Below are 18,668 nucleotides of genomic sequence, written 5' to 3'. Positions count from 1 at the left end.
TCGAGAGTGGAACGGGAACCTGCTGGCGCCTGAGCGAGATGCCTCTAGACGTTACTGAGATTGAGCGATCGCGACTACGACACAGAGGCTACACGTCGTGACAATCATGAACGACTTCCAGGAAGCATATGAGTCGTGGGCCGACGCAGACTTTCCAGAGTCAGGCGAGAGTTGCGAGCACTTTACCAATTATGAATGTGGATTTTGTTTCGAATACCGGATGTACGGCAGGACGATGTGCGGTGCGCATTCATGCCCCGGCGGGACACCTGATGGGTGGTTCTGCGAAAAGTGTGGGAATCTGAGGTACGAGGAATGTTTACATCCGATCGCTCGAGAAGAGACGTGGATGTTTGGATTTACATGTGAACTGTGCCGAATGAAGCTGTAATGTGCGGACACCGACACGTTGCCATTGCGTGAGACGACAATTCAACAGACGCCGCCGCAACAGACGCAGCCACGCCAGACACCGCCGCAACAGATGCAGTCACGCCAGACACTGTCGCAACAGACGGAACCACACCAAATGCCGCCGCAACTGATGCTAACACACTAGACGCCGCCGCAACTGACACCACCACACCAGACGCCGCCACAAAAGATGCAACCACACCAGACGCCGCCACAACAGACACAATCACACCAGATGCTGCCGCAACAGACACAGCCGCAACAGATGCAACAACACCAGACGATGCCGCAACAGATGCAGCCACGCCAGACACCGCCGCTACAGACGCAACCACACCAGACACCGCCGCAACTGACGCCGCCGCAACTGATGCCACCACACCAGATGCCGCCGCAACAGACGCAACCACACCAGATGCCACCGCAACAGACGCCACCACACCAGATGTCGCCGCAACCGACGCCACATGTCCCAGATGCCGCCTCCAGCTGACATGTGGATTGCTGGTGCGATGCCGGGCAGCATCGTCAGCGAGACAACGCACTTCAAGACTGCTGATGCAACGCCATTGCATGTCGCGGCCGAGATGCCGCCCTCGATGCCGTCCGAGATGCCGCCGCCACCGCCTGCTGAGAAAGCTACCGGTGCGGTGCTGTGTCTCACCTGGACAACATAACCGTGCTTTCCAGACAGCCAACAGGTAGCCGAAGCAGTCAGATACCATGACATGACCATCATGCAGCCCCCAACGCCCACCAAGCCGCCCCCATGGCAACAGGTGTGGCCCATGAATGCTCTGCGCCACCGCCCACCATGGAAAGTGCGCCACTGCCGCACGTCACACACGCCGCTGAAGGCGCAGACACACCACCGCCACCTGCCACACGTGCCACCTCTGTCACGCCGCCACCTGACGCAGAAGGTGCAACCACACCACTGCCGCCTGCCAAGCGCCACAGGGGCACGCCGCCGCCTGCCACGCGTGCCACCGGGAGCACGTCGTTGCCTGACGCTGGAAGCGACGCGACACCGCCGCTGCCGCCCACCTCGGCCGCCCCCATAGCAACAGATATGCTCCGCATGGACACCACGACGACGCCGGACACACCAGGTTAGTGCTCCAGTACAGCGGCCCAGTGCATCACTTCCATGCGGGTAAATGAGTGGCGCTGCGAAACATAACGCCCTCGTCGGAAGGGGGGCATTTGACGTCGACCCAAGTGTCTCCCCGGCTCCTTCAGGCCGTTATGCCTTGCCAGCGCCATCTCTTGCATGTGTTGTGCGACGCAAGTGACGCTGACGTGTGACGTGTTTTTTACAGGATATGACGTATTATTTTATTGTAAATATATTTTGTTTTACATTTTTTGCTTATATTTTATTATAATTAATTTTGTATTGAAGGGTTATATTTTTCGTGTAAGTTTTAATTGTTCACCAGGCACCAAGGCCGTGGCTTCCGCCTGTGACCAATCAGCGTGTTCCGCGGGCTCGCGGAGGGGGGGAGACGCGGGCGCTCCGGCACGCCAGGCGGGGGAGGGAGTTAGTCGTTGCCAGGACTCGGCAGACAGCGGTCACACAAGTGTCATCGCTCCGCGCTAGTGGGAGGGCAGTCGTGGACCCGGCACGAGAGACGACGGACGTGTTGGTGACGCCGCTCCGGGACAGTGAGAAAAGCGGGCGCGATATTAGAAGAGGTTTTAGACTTTAGCCGTGCGGAGACGTTTTTCAACTTTGCAGTCGAGCTTGTTAATTTGCTATTTAGTCACGAGCTCTCATCTTGTTATTTTCACGCAAGTGTGTTCTGCTCTCAATTTTAGCGAGTCGCGGTTCATTTTTTCAAACTGATCATTCGCCGTCATAGGTTCTGTGTTGTTCATTTCTTTCTGGCCAGTGTGCAATACCGTCAGACAGACATCCTATCGCGCGCGGGTCATAAGAATTATATTTCTTACTGTGGGAGTAATAGTCGTCACGGGCGGTACATCCCGTAATTTTCTTAACCAGATTAGTGCGCGGAACCGGGTTTCGACCCACATAGAAATAGTCACAGGCGGAAACGCGGCAGCCCCATGTAAAGTGTTCAGCGTCTTGAGTATAAAGGACCATCAAACTTTATTCGAGTTGTTCTCATTTCATCTCTGGAGACTAAGTCCCTCTGCCACGCGGCCCGAACCCCCCTCTACCGAACCCTGATTAGCCGGCAGAACAGCAGCTATGTCAGGGACTAGTCGACCAGCTTACGACATAGGAAGTCACGCACCGAATGTTTTCTGTTCTGCTAGTACAAACCTGGCTGCTAAATTTGACAATAGGGTATCGCTTTATCTTCGCCTTCCCCTTTTTCCGCAGACAGGATTAGGGTGCTCAGACGCCAAGTTATCTGCCGAGGACAGTACAGTCTCCATTTTGTGTCCATTTTATAGTCCTCAGTCATTTTTATTTCACTCAAGGAATTTATTCAAGTGATGTGTAATATGTTTAGTCCGTAAGTTTCACGTTAAATTATTGTTATATTTTGTGTAGGATCTGGTGCCAGGAATCGATATCTCCCTCGTCGCTCGGCAGTCGACATCACACCACATTCCAGGTTATGCGTACAGTTCTGTGGGAGCCATCACTGTTGTATCATTAATACAGTTGACGTCGTACCGACCATGGCCGTTAAGCCCGTGCTCCGCACCGCCAGTACCGTATCCCGTTTTCGGAGCGCGCTTCTTGCCCAGCCGGATTGAGTCAGGCGAGCGCCTCGGGCGTGACCCCAATAGACGTAATGATATTTAAAAGTACGGAACCCCAGAGGCTCGAACCCATAATTCAATTAAGGGAAAAGCCATTAGTACGAAATTACTAATTACCCGACATGTAATAAGTGCGTCGTAGCCACTCCGTGTGAGTACACCACGCACGAAGCAGACAACAAACCTCATTAACAGTCACCGCGGCCACTGGCCTTAATTAAAATGCCCGTGACTATGATCAAGTCAGAATAGGAGAAATCCCTCTAAAACAATTTACAGTGGGACAATATGTTAGTAAATTTACAGTCGCCAACTTGATGTCACAATTTAAATAATTAAATACATTAAAACCATTGCTAAGCCTTAAGCACCCAATTACCAGGTGCTACATTTTAATTGGGCACCTGGAACATGTTTTAACTGGTAATAGAGTAAATTCAATTAATATAAGTTTTTTGACGCCGACTCACAAAGAAGAGAAAGTTTCTCTTCCTTGTGAGGCGGCCATGTTCGGCAGTCTCCAACCACTCCGCGCCGGGAACAGACGTGTGTCCGTGGGCAGCATCCAAGTTTTCTTTCTTTGATTATTTTATTCTATACTAAATCTTTAATTTTAAAACCTCTTATTAATTCATTGCTGCCCACGTCGACAAGGCGCGTATTTTACGGAACCGGGCCTATCCCGACCGTCTTCATCGTGATACTGCGCTGCGGATCGTATCACTCACGTAAGTGTTTCGCCGAACTTAGGAGCCCGCTCATCGACCCCCCCCCCCCCCCCTGCAACCGTTAACTTTCGGCGCTGGCCGTCTCCAGCGAGCATCGACCCACGTCCCGCGACACTGCCGCGGTAACCATTGTCACGTAGTGTTGTGTTTAGTGTTGGTGAGAAATTTTGTAGCGGACTGAACCGTGGAGCGGACTTGTAGAGTGTATCGTGTACCCACATGGACCCCCGGTGAAACTCCCAAATTAAATGTATTCTCGCCAACTCGTATATCATTTTCCGTAATTCCCCGTCCTCCACACGGCCGAGTGGCCTTCACAGTCAAGGTAGAACCATTCAGGTTACATTCAAGCCATGTACCTGGCGGGGCACGCGGTGGCAGAGTACCCACGACCCCACACCAACGGCCTAGCAGCCCGCTAGCCTGGCGCCCCTCCGGACAACAAGAGCATCGCGACGCCCGTAGCGCCCGTCAGGTACCCCCGGACCTTTCACAGAGGTCGGGTGACAGCAAAGTGAATGTTTCATCGATCTAAATTATTTTTTCTTAATACTCCCCAAATGCACCCTGATCATTTACATACAAGGCATATCCTGGTTGTGATTAATTTTACCTGCTGTGTAACCCTTCCTCGTGTGGTTTATTGCTTATGGCACTGGACTCCGGAGAACAGAACTTTAATTAATTAATTAAGTCGTGCAAAACCTGCAGACATCAAAGGTAATTTCTTTCAGCAAAAGCTATGTAAAATCACAACTAGTGTTGTAAAGTCTGATCTAAATATATTTTTCAAGCTAAGCAATTTATGGGCTTAGCAGCCTCTAATCACAGCAAACCTCTCGTAGAAAAATTGCTATGAGGATCAACTAACTTACTCCTTAACTAGTGTAAAATGCCACGCAAATGAATGTCATTGTCATTTCATTTATATAAGTCACAAATTCCAGCCTTTCCTGCCTGCGAAAGTGGCACAGCAAATCACGATATTAATCATATTTTATTTCATTATCCTCTGACGAAAAATTGTGACCCGTTTTATAAAACACTCTTTGACCAAAGGAAATTTCTACCATGTATCTGCAACTACATGTGTGTTATGTTAACCAAATATACACATTTATCTAGCTATATAATATATATTTGGTCTGTCATGGTGTTAAAGTTTAAAGACAAAATGGCGACACATTGATGCAAGTCGTCAATATTCAAACTGGTTTCTAAACTCCATGCTATCAACTGTCCAAGTCGAAGTTTTGTGTCTTATGGCGGATGAGCCGACCTCCGTAGCATAGTCGGATGCACACCGGCTTACAGTGCGAGGGGTCCTGGGTTCGAGTCCCGGGTAAGGCATGGGTGTAAACTATGTCGTAGGCTGGTCGACTAGTCCCTGACATAGCTGCTGTTCTGCCGGCTAATCAGGGTTCGGTAGAGGGGGGTTCGGGCCGCGTGGCCGAGGAACTTAGTCTCCAGAGATGAAATGAGAACAAATCAAATAAAGTTTGATGGTCCTTTATACTCAAGACGCTGAACACTTTACATGGGGCTGCCGCGTTTCCGCCTGTGACTATTTCTATGTGGGTCGAAACCCGGTTCCGCGAACTAATCTGGTTAAGAAAATTACGGGATGTACCGCCCGTGACGACTATTACTCCCACAGTAAGGAATATAATTCTTATGACCCGCGCGCGATAGGATGTCTGTCTGACGGTACTGCACACTGGTCAGAAAGAAATGAACAGCACAAAACCTATGATGGCGAATGATCAGTTTGAAAAAATGAACCGCGACTCGCTAAAATTGAGAGCAGAACACACGTGCGTGAAAATAACAAGATGAAAGCTCGCGACTGAATAGCAATTAACAAGCTCGACTGCAAAGTTGAAAAAACATCTCCGCACGGCAAAAGTCTAAAACCTCTGCTAATACCGCGCCCGCTTTTCTCACCGTCCCGGAGCGGCATCATCAACACGTCCGTCGTCTCTCGTGCCGGGTCCACGACTGCCCTCCCACTCCCATTGCCGCGCCTGAGCGCCCGCGTCTCCCTCCTTCTCCGCGAGCCCGCGGAACACGCTGATTGGTCACAGGCGGAAGCCGTGGCCTTAGCGCCCGGTGAACAATTAAAACTTATAAAATACAAAACCCTTCAATACAAAATTAATTAAAATACAATATAAGCAAAAATATGTACAAAAACGTAAAACAAAAATATATTTACAATAAATAATTTGTCAAACCCTGTAAAGAAAACAAACGTCGCACGTCACCGTCACTTGCGTCGCACAACACACTCAAGAGATGGCGCTGGCGAGGCATAACGGCCTGAAGGAGCCGGGGAGACACTTGGGTCGACGTCAACTATATATTCTCATAATTGATAACGACTAGAAATTAAGATTCACGCTGCATATAATGACCCTTTGGCTAAGGGCGAAAGCTGTAGGGGAAGCCTAAGATGCACATAAAGTTCTGCCTTTTCCGATTACACTCGAACAATTCACCTTCGGCCAACCTCGGGTTTATTTATTAATAATTATATTTCTCAGTTTATTTTAAATGTAGCTATATTAACTTAACTAACCGTCCAGTCTTTTAATGTCGGTAGTTAACCTAACCGACCACTTTTAATATTTGAATTCTTTTTTCCTGCGCAAAAATAAAACAAATCCTAAAGTTGGCCGAAGGTGAATTGTTCGGGTGTAATCAGGAATGGCAGAACTTTATGTGCATTTTAGGTTTAAAATCTGTAGGCCACTTAACTATATTTAAAAAAAAAAAAAAATTATGGCGCATGCTGAACAACGAAGATGTACGAAACCACGCTGTATCAACAGACCACCGACCTGAAGATTTAACCGAAATGTTCGTCGCAAGGTAAATTGTAAAATAGTTTAGCTACAAAATTAGTTCTTCATGACTGTTAAATAAAGTTAAAATAATAAAGGGCCCTAAATTTCTGATTTTATGGCTGAATGGGTATTACTCAAGGCCAAATACGTGAAGAAATGAAGTGTGATGATGAGCTGCCAACACCGTCTGCAAGCACAGCCGGAGGAGCCGTAGGGAAATGTGTGCTGGTAATAATTTGTTCATTTACTTGTCACAAGAGCGTACGCTCGTTCTATGAGACTTCGTCCATATTAAATATACACACATATATAAATGTACTAAAACGTATACATGCATACTGTGGTTTTATTTTAAAAATGTTACTGCTTATATGTCATACATTAATGCAAAAGATTTGTACCCTAAGGTAAACTTTTGTTCTAGTAATTATTGTGAGTGTTCAAAAGTAGAATCAGTTTTTTTTAATAAGCCTATAAGAGTAGGTAGTTATAGAGCTTCCAACCATAATATTAAATTGTCAATTTGAATTTTTTTAATAAAAATCTATCATCATTTGATTAGTTTATTTAAAATCAAACAAGAAATGCAGTAGGTTGTAGCAGGTGCTAGCTCCAATCTCCAGGAAGCAGTGTGGTACAGATTTGCTATTAGTGATGGGTGGATAAAAGTTCATATTAAAAAAAAAGAAGTAGACGTTCCGTATCACGAATCCAAGTTGATCTCTTTTGCCCGATGGCATGATTCTGTGGTACATTATGCTTGCTGTTTTAATTTATTATGTCAAAAGATCCTGGCCTGTCAAAAAAAAAAAACTTGTGATACAACTTAATTTGAATACAAAATAGATTTTCCTTTTTATTCAACTTAAGATCATAATTTATTGGTATATCACAGAGTTTTTGTTATGTGCAGGATTTTTAATGTAATAAATTAAAACAGCAAGCATCATGTACCACAGGATCACGGGATGAACTTGGATACCTATGCGATACGTAACTTAAAAAAAAAAAAAAACTTTTGTTAAAAAATCTTTAGCAGTGACGAAAATTACAATACTGTACTTATATTTTTACTAACCAGAAATAATAATAATAACTCCAAAATTAATATACAGGATATCATGTGCCATAAAATGTAACTCTGTTCCTGTAATTCCACATTTGCCACCCTCGTGTGTATGACGGATCCTTTTTTTGAAACAATGTTTCAATCTGTTTAGATTCTTCCAGCATTTCATATATAGTATAGTTTTAATTGCATGGCAAGGTAATTACATAATGTTGCAGTGTACTCAAGGACATCATCATTCTCTAAAATTTAAGTACATGCTACAGCATACTGTCATAAATGCATAAAAATATAGTGAAATGTTTTTAATCTGGTACGTTCAGGATCACAGCTATGCTAGATAATCAACATATAGATTTAACAAGAATACCAATTTAGAAATATACTCTTCTATAAAACAGAAAACACTGTACTGAAAACTAAACCGAACTAAAAATACCGGCAGTGCAATAATTTGACCTGGGGGCCAAGGTCAACAGCTGGAATCCACCTGGAAAAAATTTGGCTCTACTGGTACCTGATTACAGTATGTGTTGCACAATATAATGCCCGATTAAATTACTTTCACTGTAGCATCTTCGAAGTCAACATTTTAAATAGTTCTTGGACTTCCAGCTTTTATAGTTCTCGCAAACAATCCAGCATACATTGTGCTGCCAACTAGTAGTTTTGGCACAATTTCAAATTTGAAATTTTTTTCAACTTAGGTAAATAATGTTTCCAATCATTCCTCTGCTTCATGAACTTATACTTGTTCCTCCTCCTGTACACTCCCATCCAATCTTTGTCAGACTCGTTTCCCCTAATTTTCCCAGCAGCTACTATTCAATGAGCCAGCAGGACAATCCCATTAATCCCGCCTTGGTGCACGGACGTCTCCTGTAATTCGTCCCCGATTCGTGTCTATAGAGCATCCCACTCTTAGATTGCAGTGTGGAAGTAAATGGGCACATTCTCTCTCTCTCTAACACATGCCGATTGCCGTTATCGCTGTCCTTGTTTCTTCGTGCGTTGCCAAATATCAAACAAAATTAAAATTTTAATTTTTGGACCAAGCTTTTTTTCATATTGTATAGCATCAAAATACGCATCAGGCAATGCTTATTTTAAATACCGGTACTTAACAATATTTTAAGTGTCCGAAAAAATTAAAAAACATAACTTATTCACTGCGAACTGTTTTGAAGTATTCCGAGATGTTTCACATAAAAAAAAAAAAAAAAAACCTACATGTGTATTTCATTCAGATTTTTTTAATTAATAAATAAATGCCTTAGGATGCCACCGAACAAATGTTAAGACAAAAACTGTACAGGTTTCACTTAAATAATTTTTTTTATATATTGAAATGCATTTTCTCACAACTGACACATCAAAAAGTTGACCAGCGGAAATTTTTTTTTCTATTAAAGATAGATAGGGGACGAAAGCGTGAAAAATGTTCACAATGAATTGAATTAGTTTTTAAAAGCAGCTCCATCTCAATTGCTTCTACAGTTTCCGTGGAAATAGCTGTTAAAGATGTGTCTTTATCAGTACAAGAGCACGCTGCAATTGAGGTTTCTCTCACAAGCTGCCGTCGTAAGAGGAAACAGGGTCGTGTGTTTAGATAAGTGGGGTTCTGTCCTGCAAGCAATTTCAAATACATGGCTTCCTTAGTCAACCATGTATTTCCTTTGACACACATTTCTGAAAACCAGCCTGCCAGTTAGTATCGCGTCTCGTGACGAAGCAACGCGTTGTGTCCAGTGAATTGTTACAGTAATAATTTTGACAAATTATATGTTAACATACGTGATTTTATTTTCTACATTTATTTTTATTACATACATATAAAATATGGAAGATAGAACAAAAAAAAAGGAAATTATATCGGTAGGCTACGGGGGAGGGAGCGCAAGATTGTGTTGAATGTATTAGAGTATTTTTCAAAAAATATGAGTGTGTGCAATGCAATTAAGGAAGCTTCCAAAGCAACCGGCTGTTCCGAACGAACCATTTACAACATAAGGATGGAACTGCAGCGACATGGTACCCTAAGTACGCCTGGTAAGGTAAAATCAAAAAGGAAAGACAAACAGAAAAATTGCTGAAAACAAACTTACGATGGCATTATGCAGAGTGGGCTACGGCGGATTGTTCACACTTTTTTGTTTGCTAACATTCCTCCCACTTTAAATGTCATTTTAGCAAAAGTGAATAGTGAGACGAATTACTGCCAGATTTCTCTCGTACCACCCTGCATAGGTTCCTTCACGACATTGGGTTTGAGTATTTAAGAAGAGGAAACAAGGCAGCATTCATAGAACGTGACGACATAATTCGGTGGCGGCATACCTACTTGAGAGAAATAAAAAGGTTTAGGGATTTAGGAAAACCAGTTATCTATACAGATGAATCTTGGGTAAATGTGGGGCTCAGTGTGGAAAAGGCATGGAAAGATACAACAGTGTATTGAAGGCCTTAGTTCAGGCCTTAAACCTCCTACAGGACGAGGTGCACGTTTTGCATTAGTGCATGCAGGTAATGAGGACAGTTTGGTTCAAAATGCTGCCCTTACTTTCTTGTGCAAAAAGAACATAGCTGACACTCATGATGAAATGACTGCAGATGGGTATAAAAAGTGGTTTGCCGAAAAACTTTTGCTAAACACTCCAGAGGGATCTGTTATTGTTTTGGATAATGCGTCATACCATAGCAGGATGTGTGAACCGATTCCCGTGCAAGGTTGGCATGTGGGGGATATAAGACAGTGGCTCACGGAGAAAATCATTCCTTATGATGCCAGTATGATTAAGCGGGAATTGCTACACATAGTAGGACGAGAAAGGCACAAGTACCAGAAATACAAACTTGAAGAAATAGCCAAATGCGTAGGTCGAACTGTACTTCGCTTGCCTCCGTATCATTGCAAGCTAAACCCTATTGAAATGGTATGGGCCCAAGTGAAATCGTTCGTAAGACTGCATAACACAACTTTCAAGGCACATGATATGGAGTCCTTAATAACAAAGGGTTATGACCACGTATCAAAAGAAAACTGGAAAAATTATTTTCAAACTGTGAAAAACATGGAAGAAGAGCTGTGGAGAGCTGACGAACTTCAAGATGACGAGGAAAGATTTTTGATAAGTTAGCCTCGTCCAATTCATCCCTGTCATCTCCATCGCCCCAACCCCATTCTTCTGGTCAGCTCTGTGCTATTCTTATGGAAGTGGTATCAACATTGGTCAGCGGTAGCGATAGTGATTAAAAGGTATGTGATGTTATTAATTTCTTAATCAAGTTAACGTTACATTTATCGTATAAATTCCTATGAATGAAATGTGTGTGAACAGATTCTTGTTGTAAGTTAAAGTTAAAAAAAATTCCTTATCGGCACAGCCTAAAGGCGCAGGAAGATTTTGATGATTATATTTCTTTACATTAGAACAAAAAAGGGATTTTTATATCCTTGAACCCATATTTTTTTCTTCCCCTTGCAGTAATGATTGCTACAAAAATTTTTTAATCGAATCTTGAACATAATATGTCAAATGTATGAAATATATACGAAGGATTTAATAGCGATCATGGTACAAAATTTTGAATTATTTTTCTATCCTTCTCAACACCAAGCATCTTATCAAACATTGTTTTAGACAAAGTTTTGGAAAATAATTATGATATTTACAAACAATTTAAACAGTTTTGATAAGGTGTCTACTAAGGCAGTTACATTTTTTTTGTCCGGTGAAAATTTTTTTCGAACCCATGCAGTTATGGCTGGTCGTATCAAAAATTTATTTAGAAAACATTTTTTGGCATTAGATACTCCGAGTTATCATACGTTAAAACGGATGCAATATTATTCATATTATGGGAGTTGTTGCAATTTTTCTGTTTTCCAAAAAATCTTCCCCATTTCAACCCTATTGTTCGGATTTTTCCCATAACTTACTTGACCGAGAATTTACATTACCATATTTTATCATTTTGGACATGACTTGTCCAAAAATACGGGATTTATCGGGCCCATGAAAATGTGATATATATGGGATTTTTAGAACATAAATGAAAACTATAAGAAATTTTCGTCTACAATAGGTAGTGTTTATTTGAAATTTACATAAAAGTGGCATTATTACAAATTTATATGTGTAATAGTATAAAATATTATAAATTATGATATGATTTCTTAAAATGCTTCTTGTTCAATCCGAATTACAAAGACACATCTCCTGAAATTCATAATGTGTTATAGATTTGGAAAAAGCGCGCGCCATAAGCCGTGTACTGCAATCTAAGAGTGGGACTGACTATAGAACTGCTAAGGCCTGCGAACTCTCAAGACCGGGCAGTTCCTAGAGCTGGCCTAACGCCAGCACTCCTTGGCATGATCGCGAATCATCTTCGCTTTCCCACTGGCATCGCAATTTTAACCCCTCCCCCCTCTATAGGTTTCCTGGGAACACCGCCCCGGGTCTTTGACCGGCCGGTAACCCCGGCCAGGCACCACCTCTCCCCAAGGCCACGGCCGTAGTACATGAAGTACATACTTATGCCATCTAGCGGCAGTTTTGCGAATCTCTTCCCCTGAGAGTTTGAACGCCCGCGGAACGCCTGCCCTCTGGCGTATTCCGCAGGAACCAGTTCAAGTAGTTACCCTTCAAGCCACCAGAGCGCTGGCTTAGTCTGTTCCATAAGCCTCAATGCTACTACCAGCTGAACCGCGTGAGTCGATCTCTACTCAGTTCAGCCACACTTCGGTATGTCGCGCTGACATCGGGCAGTACCAACAACTTCGAGGTATCGAAGTCTGCCTTCCTCGACAAGCACCTCAGTAATATTCGGACTCTTTCGGTTCGAGAGCCGAAGCCTCTGCACCTTTCTTTAGTTAACATCGCTTGTAATTACGAGTCTCGGCCGTCTCTAACTTACGGCACTGCGTGCCGCGATTCAGGACTGACTGCATAGAACGAATGTTATCGGGACGCCTCGCCTTTTCTCTGAAGATGTGATCAGATTAGCCAAGGGATATTTCCCAACATAGTATTGTTTAGGCGTTAGTCAGTCCATGTAAATATAACTAAAGTAGTAATGTAGAAGTCATCGTAGATAATATATTTTCTTTGAGAATCATGGATCATCCGCGTCGCGCTCGCCTAGTCAATCATCGGGCAGACCCTGGAAGACATCACCCTGTTTGACAGGGATCAAGTGCCCCAGTATTCAAGTACCCTAGTACTCGTGCCAGAGTACCAGTCCCAGGCACCGAACACCGGACCCTGGTGCTTTGCCAAGGACCAGATCCGTCTACACAGGATGAATCGCCCAGGGCCTCTGACGTCTCGTCAGCTGCCCCACTTCATCCCTCAATCTCCGCAATTTTTTTTCTAACCTTTTTCGGACTAGCATCCAGCCTTGTCTTTTCGACTTGAAATCAAGAAGCTCACTACAATTATTGAAAATATTTAATTGTCATGAATTTTCTGAGGTGGAGCAACACTGATGAAGATAAGTAAACTTTCGCAGATCTGGTAACTTGCTGTTTTGGTTGCATTCTAAATAAAAACACCAGGCTTCGATTGCAGTTCTATCTGCCAATTCATTTACTTTTGTACCACTCACTGAGTACTTCATAGTATCAGAAGACAACTGGGAGTGGGCCTGACTCCTGTGGGAGAATGTGGTGACGGTTGTTTGAAGTATCATAACTGTTGCTGGCAAGATTATCAGAGACAAAATCCAACAGGTCTGCCGGAAGGGTGTATGAGGCAAATGCATAGCCTCTCGGCATCAATGGTAACCGTCTGCCTCCTTGTGGCACCAGTTTGGTGTATACCAAAGATGGGCTATGCCGAGGAGTCCCGTCCCTCAACATCCTCCGATGCTGGAAAGAGGTATCTGGAGAGGTGAAAATAGGCGTACTGTCTGGCAGCAGCTGATTGTCTGACAATCTTTCTGGGGGTTCAGCACTGCTGGGCCATCAGGTCGTTGGGTTCCAAAGGCCTGTGGTTCACCAGTGAATGATAATGGCGAGCCTGGGCGTGGCTTCTGCTCTGAAAGGGCTACAACAGGATTAAGAAAGCTGCAAACTTTGGGGTGCCGGTGTAGGTGGGATATCAGAAGAATTGGTTCTGCGGGTCTGCAGTTGCTGATGTGATCCTGTGGCTTGGACTGGAGTGTATGCAGTGAGCGGTACTAGCCTGGACACCTAGTAGAGGTTAGATAGGCCTCAGTGGGATCACAGGCTGTCTCATTTTTCTGAGGGGTCCCAGAGATGTGGCAGACCTGGATAAGCATCTTGTAGTACTCATAGGTGGGGACATGGTTTTGCCATGAGATCCTGTGAGTCAACCACAAGTTTAGCTGAATGGGATTAAGGGGGTGAAGTGGTTTCCTCAGTCTCTTTTTATAGCCTCACTTTAAAAACCTCTGGGTTGTGACAAAATGGCTTCTCCATTTCCCTTGCTCATGGGAGGCGTGTGGTAATATTTCATCCCAGTATGGAGTATCTACAAGCAAATTTGCATGTTAAGAATTGCAATGGAAAGTTTTTGAATCAGCTAATCTAACGACACAAACACAATCATCCATGTCCCCACTGTCCTACGAGCATAAGATGGTTTGACCAACAGCATGCTCATAATGCAAAGGATCAAATTGAGAACATGGTAGTAATGTTTGTTAAAAAATTTTCAAACTCAGCCTTGCAATTGTATAACCAGTTGCACTCATGGCAGGTATATTATTACATGCATCCAATATTAAACAGTGTTTTCACTTAAATTGCTAACCTTGGTGTTTCACTTAAATGCTCAATAATAATCACATATAAAAAAAAAACAACCAATCTTCAGTATGCAATAAATCTGACATCCGCTATTTTTAATCCTAAGGATAAAAATACAATTACATCTACATTACACTTACAAACTTTACTAACAAATAATACATTATTTAAAAAAAAAAATGAAAATTCCAAATATTTGTTTTGACATTTTTTTTACTGGCATAGCATGCCAGACCATTAAGTTGTTTTATCTTTCTTTTGTTGAGAGGAATCTGGTGTTACAATATGTACCAAAAATTAAAGTAAAACCTGCATATACTATTTACAATACAGTATGGCTCTTGATGACTTTGTAATGCAGATGTATACTCTTTGTTAAATGTGTTTCTGAAATGTTTTCACAATGTAACCAGTGCAGCCCCACGTGCACTTCAGCGGGGAAGACAGTTTCGGGAAGGACAATGACATCACGGTGCTCGCGACGGATGACGGCAAAGTTACGGTGCATCTGGGGTTCCTGAAGCTGCACCACAAGTACGAAGTGCAAACGTACGTGCCAAGAGAGGCGTGCGGGGTGCGGGGGGCCGAGCTCCGGGAGCACCTGCCGTCAGGAATACCTGGCCTGCACGCTCGGCTGGTGTCGCTACGCGAGGAGGGTGCCGCCGTGTGCCTCACTGTGCACCTGCTTGCACACAAGGAGAAGCTGCAGAAGGAGGAGATATGCCTGCAAGCAGCAGGGGAAGATGGCCATGTGAGCATCATTTTCGTGGCCAGAGTGCTAGGTGAGTTTCCAAACGTGCAGCATCAGTCTGAGCCAGTAAGCAGAGTACGTAATTGTGCAATAAATCTGTAGCCTTTTAGATTCGTGTTTTACTGTTGAGTAGGGTTAACAAATGGATTATATGAAATGTAAGATACTGTGACCCAAAATATTAATTTGACAGGAACATTTAAATGTAGGTACAAAATTAAGGAAACAGTGATGCAAAATACTACAATACAATTTTTTTTGGATATTTCAGTAATGTAGGAGAAAAAACTTAGAAAGGCAAAAAGAAACAGAAATACTACACAAATGTTAATTTTGTTTACCATCATTTATATCATTACATATATATTTCTAATGTTTGTTACAAACATGGAGTCATTACTGTTGAACACTTGACAACCAAGCAGCAAATAGGAGAGAATAAAATACCTGTTACACACTAGGTAGTATTTATCAAACACTGATACATAATAATGGCTATCAGTGTAATAATTAAAATTCTTATAGATATTTAAGATTGTTTAGAAATTTCCTGGTAAGTACCAGATAAGAGGTTTAAATGCAGGGGATGTCTGGGATTTTCGAACATTTAGAAACCTTAGACCAGTGGAGTCTGTACAGTGACCAGTTACCAACTCTTCTGACCATGTAATACACCTTAATGTCACTATTCTTCACTACACCTGTTATATATCACCTCCGTAAAATCCACAAGCAACAAAATCTATTCTAAGGAAGTCCCATTGTTCTGGATGTTGGAGCTCCACAGGCAGAATCCTGGCCACCTAAAGTCATTTGTACAACTGCTTCTATTGCACATCAAGGATATAAAACACTTTTTTTTTTGGAACATCTAACAAATTTATGCAGCATCGCTCCTGACACCTACTTTACCTAAAGATGTTACATCTCTGTACACAAATATTCCACACTCAATAGACTTTCAAACATAACTCAATACCTGAACCTAAGACACCTCCAATTGAAAACCTTTCAACAGCTTTTCTGGTCCAACAGGCAAGACCCACTCTCCACAAAAAAAGTTTTCCAATTTGAGGACCGACATTAACACCAAATAAAAATAACAGCAACAAATACTCCAACCCATACTGATACAATGCTATTTATTGATGACATATATTTTTTACCTGGACATCTATACAAGGTTTACGTCACTTCCTGCAGGACCTCAACTTGCACAAACTGTTAGTTGACCAGCTCATATTCTGTCGCACATCAGAATTTTTTTGTTGGCTTTCCTTTTATAGACGCCATCAAAATTTCTGTGTAAACCAAATCCACCAATAACCTTCAGTATTTGCACTTTGGCAGCCACTACCCTTCCCATTTCAAGAATTCTCTCCCCTACAGTCTTGCGACCAGAGCCAACAGCATTTGCTGTAACCAAGATGACTTCTACTGCCACTGTGCTCAAATCGCTAAAGATTTCTTAGACAGAATTTATCCTAAGTGTTTAGCCCATCAACAAATTAACCAAGTAGTATCAGACACAAAGTTTCTTTTTAAGTTGCACTAAAACCAAGAACCCATCACTGTCCTGTTCCACAAATGTCACAAGAAGCTCCAAATCTACCATAACACTAGGAGGATACTAAAATCCTCATCACTCTCATAAAACCTGCTCTTAAGAACCCACCCCTTTCACCTCCCTTTCATTCAAATCACTGAAACAAATTAGTACACCCTGACGTGCTATCTACATCCAAGAAGTCTCCTACAAACTCGTCACCAGAGGATCTCACCCTGCTGTTGCTCCAAACTGCCCATTTGGTTGAAGCCAACTAACACGCCAATCATGGCAGCTGAATGTACCAACTGTGCCACATCATCTGATATACTAGTTACAATGCTGACTACACTGGCCTTACGACCAACACACTCAGACAAAGAACATATGGCCATAGAGCAGACACCATACAAGATAGAACATAGATAAGATAGAAAGTTTAAAACATCAGAATAGTAATAGCTGTTCCATCTCCCAGAAACAGCTCAAAATTTCATCTCTGGGAACAAGCCTATCAGTCCAGACAGCCCTCAGGGCTCAAAACAATAAAGTTAACTTTATTTGTTTTTTTTTTCTAAATCAACTCCATAAATTATTCACATCTCATTTTCCGTATCTCATGCTTTTCTCATCCGTTTAGCCTTCTGCCCGCTATGTTCACCTACATGGACTCACAATCCACCAACTCACAGTTTGAGGAAGTTAAACAATGTGAAAATATGTTTTCTGTGTATGTACATGTCTATGTCTACTAGTACAGCAGACTTCAGAATAAATCCGGCATGTCGTGACTTTACAGGTGCTTGTTTACTGAAAATGTCAGCTTGTAGGGTGGTATATCCAGTAATCGCAGAATGCTAAGTTGTAGAGATAATGCATCTGTAAGATGTTTGGGTGCAAATATTGTCTAGCAGAACACTGGGGATAAACATTTTAACAAACGCAAGCAAAAACTAAGTTTTCTGCCAATGACTAGCTGTTATGCTGAAGAAACGAGATTTGAAGTGACATACAGAAACTAGAAGTGTGCCCATCACTTCAAAGTTGCCCCGAATTGTGCCGAACGCTTCCAACTAATCCCAGGCTGCGCAAAGCACTTCCTCACTGATTCCGCGTCATCTGGCATTCCAAACCATTGGATGCCGGACCATGGGAAGTCTACTGTACAGTCTATAAGTAATTGTGTTCTTTTTTTTCTCTCTCTCTTTAAGTTGTATTCATTAGTGTTGTTTTCAACTTCCTTCAGGTAAAAACAAAGGAACTCCATTACTGAAGAATGGCATCAAGTGCATTGAAGTTATACAGGAAGACGAGTCAGAGGCATCTGACTGGCCAGGCTTCTGATTACTCCCAAAAATTATAATGTTCCTGTGATCTCTGCACAAGAAAACAATGAAATCAAAGATATAAACAGTCCTGTGCTAAGAGCTGTGTTGTAAATAATGGTGAAAACTTTAAATGCCTAAAACATTAAATTTCTGTATTTATTTTTTTAATGATTTTGTTATAGAGAGAGTAACATGTACATAATTTTCTCGTGATTCATCTCTGAAGTAAGTTATTTACACCAAATATTGTCAGACTTTTTTACTAGATACTTCGCTTTTTTTAAGAATGGTGAAACTTTTTCAGCTTTGTACAAAATTTGTTAAGTTTCATGGTCAAATGCAAGAAGATACAATTTGCTTAACAATTTCCTAACTTTGTAAATACACACTTTTGGCAGTTTTATTGCTGGGTGTTGTATTTTCTGGGACATATTTATATATAGCAATATTGACACTTGTCAAGTAAAAA

The 18,668-nt window shown here is 42.5% G+C and overlaps 1 protein-coding gene across 2 annotated transcripts; it reads left to right on the top strand.

The window, feature by feature from the left end:
• The first annotated feature begins 6,688 nt into the window (after positions 1–6,688).
• On the top strand, positions 6,689–18,346 carry LOC134530766 (adipose-secreted signaling protein). Of its 2 annotated transcripts, none has more exons than XM_063365930.1 (3): positions 6,689–6,958; positions 14,988–15,356; positions 18,118–18,346. In XM_063365930.1, exons 1-3 carry the CDS (start codon positions 6,949–6,951, stop codon positions 18,213–18,215), a joined length of 477 nt encoding a protein of 158 aa, XP_063222000.1. In that variant the 5' UTR covers positions 6,689–6,948; the 3' UTR covers positions 18,216–18,346. The 2 variants fall into 2 exon arrangements, with proteins under 2 accessions (XP_063222000.1, XP_063221999.1); XM_063365929.1 differs by having other exon boundaries at positions 6,779–6,958; positions 14,993–15,356.
• The last annotated feature ends 322 nt before the right edge of the window (positions 18,347–18,668 follow it).

Source organism: Bacillus rossius, chromosome 3, assembly GCF_032445375.1.
Source record: "Bacillus rossius redtenbacheri isolate Brsri chromosome 3, Brsri_v3, whole genome shotgun sequence".
Lineage (NCBI taxonomy): Eukaryota > Metazoa > Arthropoda > Insecta > Phasmatodea > Bacillidae > Bacillus > Bacillus rossius.
The sequence above is the reverse complement of the archived record's forward strand: the minus strand, read 5'-3'. Positions and strand labels throughout refer to the sequence as shown.

What these genes read in the sequence shown, in the direction of transcription:
- LOC134530766 (XM_063365929.1), top strand. Translation starts at nt 6,854, where the DNA reads ATGGGTATTACTCAAGGCCAAATACGTGAAGAAATGAAGTGTGATGAT. An exon ending in CCGTAGGGAAATGTGTGCTG is followed by an intron (nt 6,959 to 14,992) that starts GTAATAATTTGT and finishes TAACCAGTGCAG; the next exon opens with CCCCACGTGCACTTCAGCGG. An exon ending in TTTCGTGGCCAGAGTGCTAG is followed by an intron (nt 15,357 to 18,117) that starts GTGAGTTTCCAA and finishes AACTTCCTTCAG; the next exon opens with GTAAAAACAAAGGAACTCCA.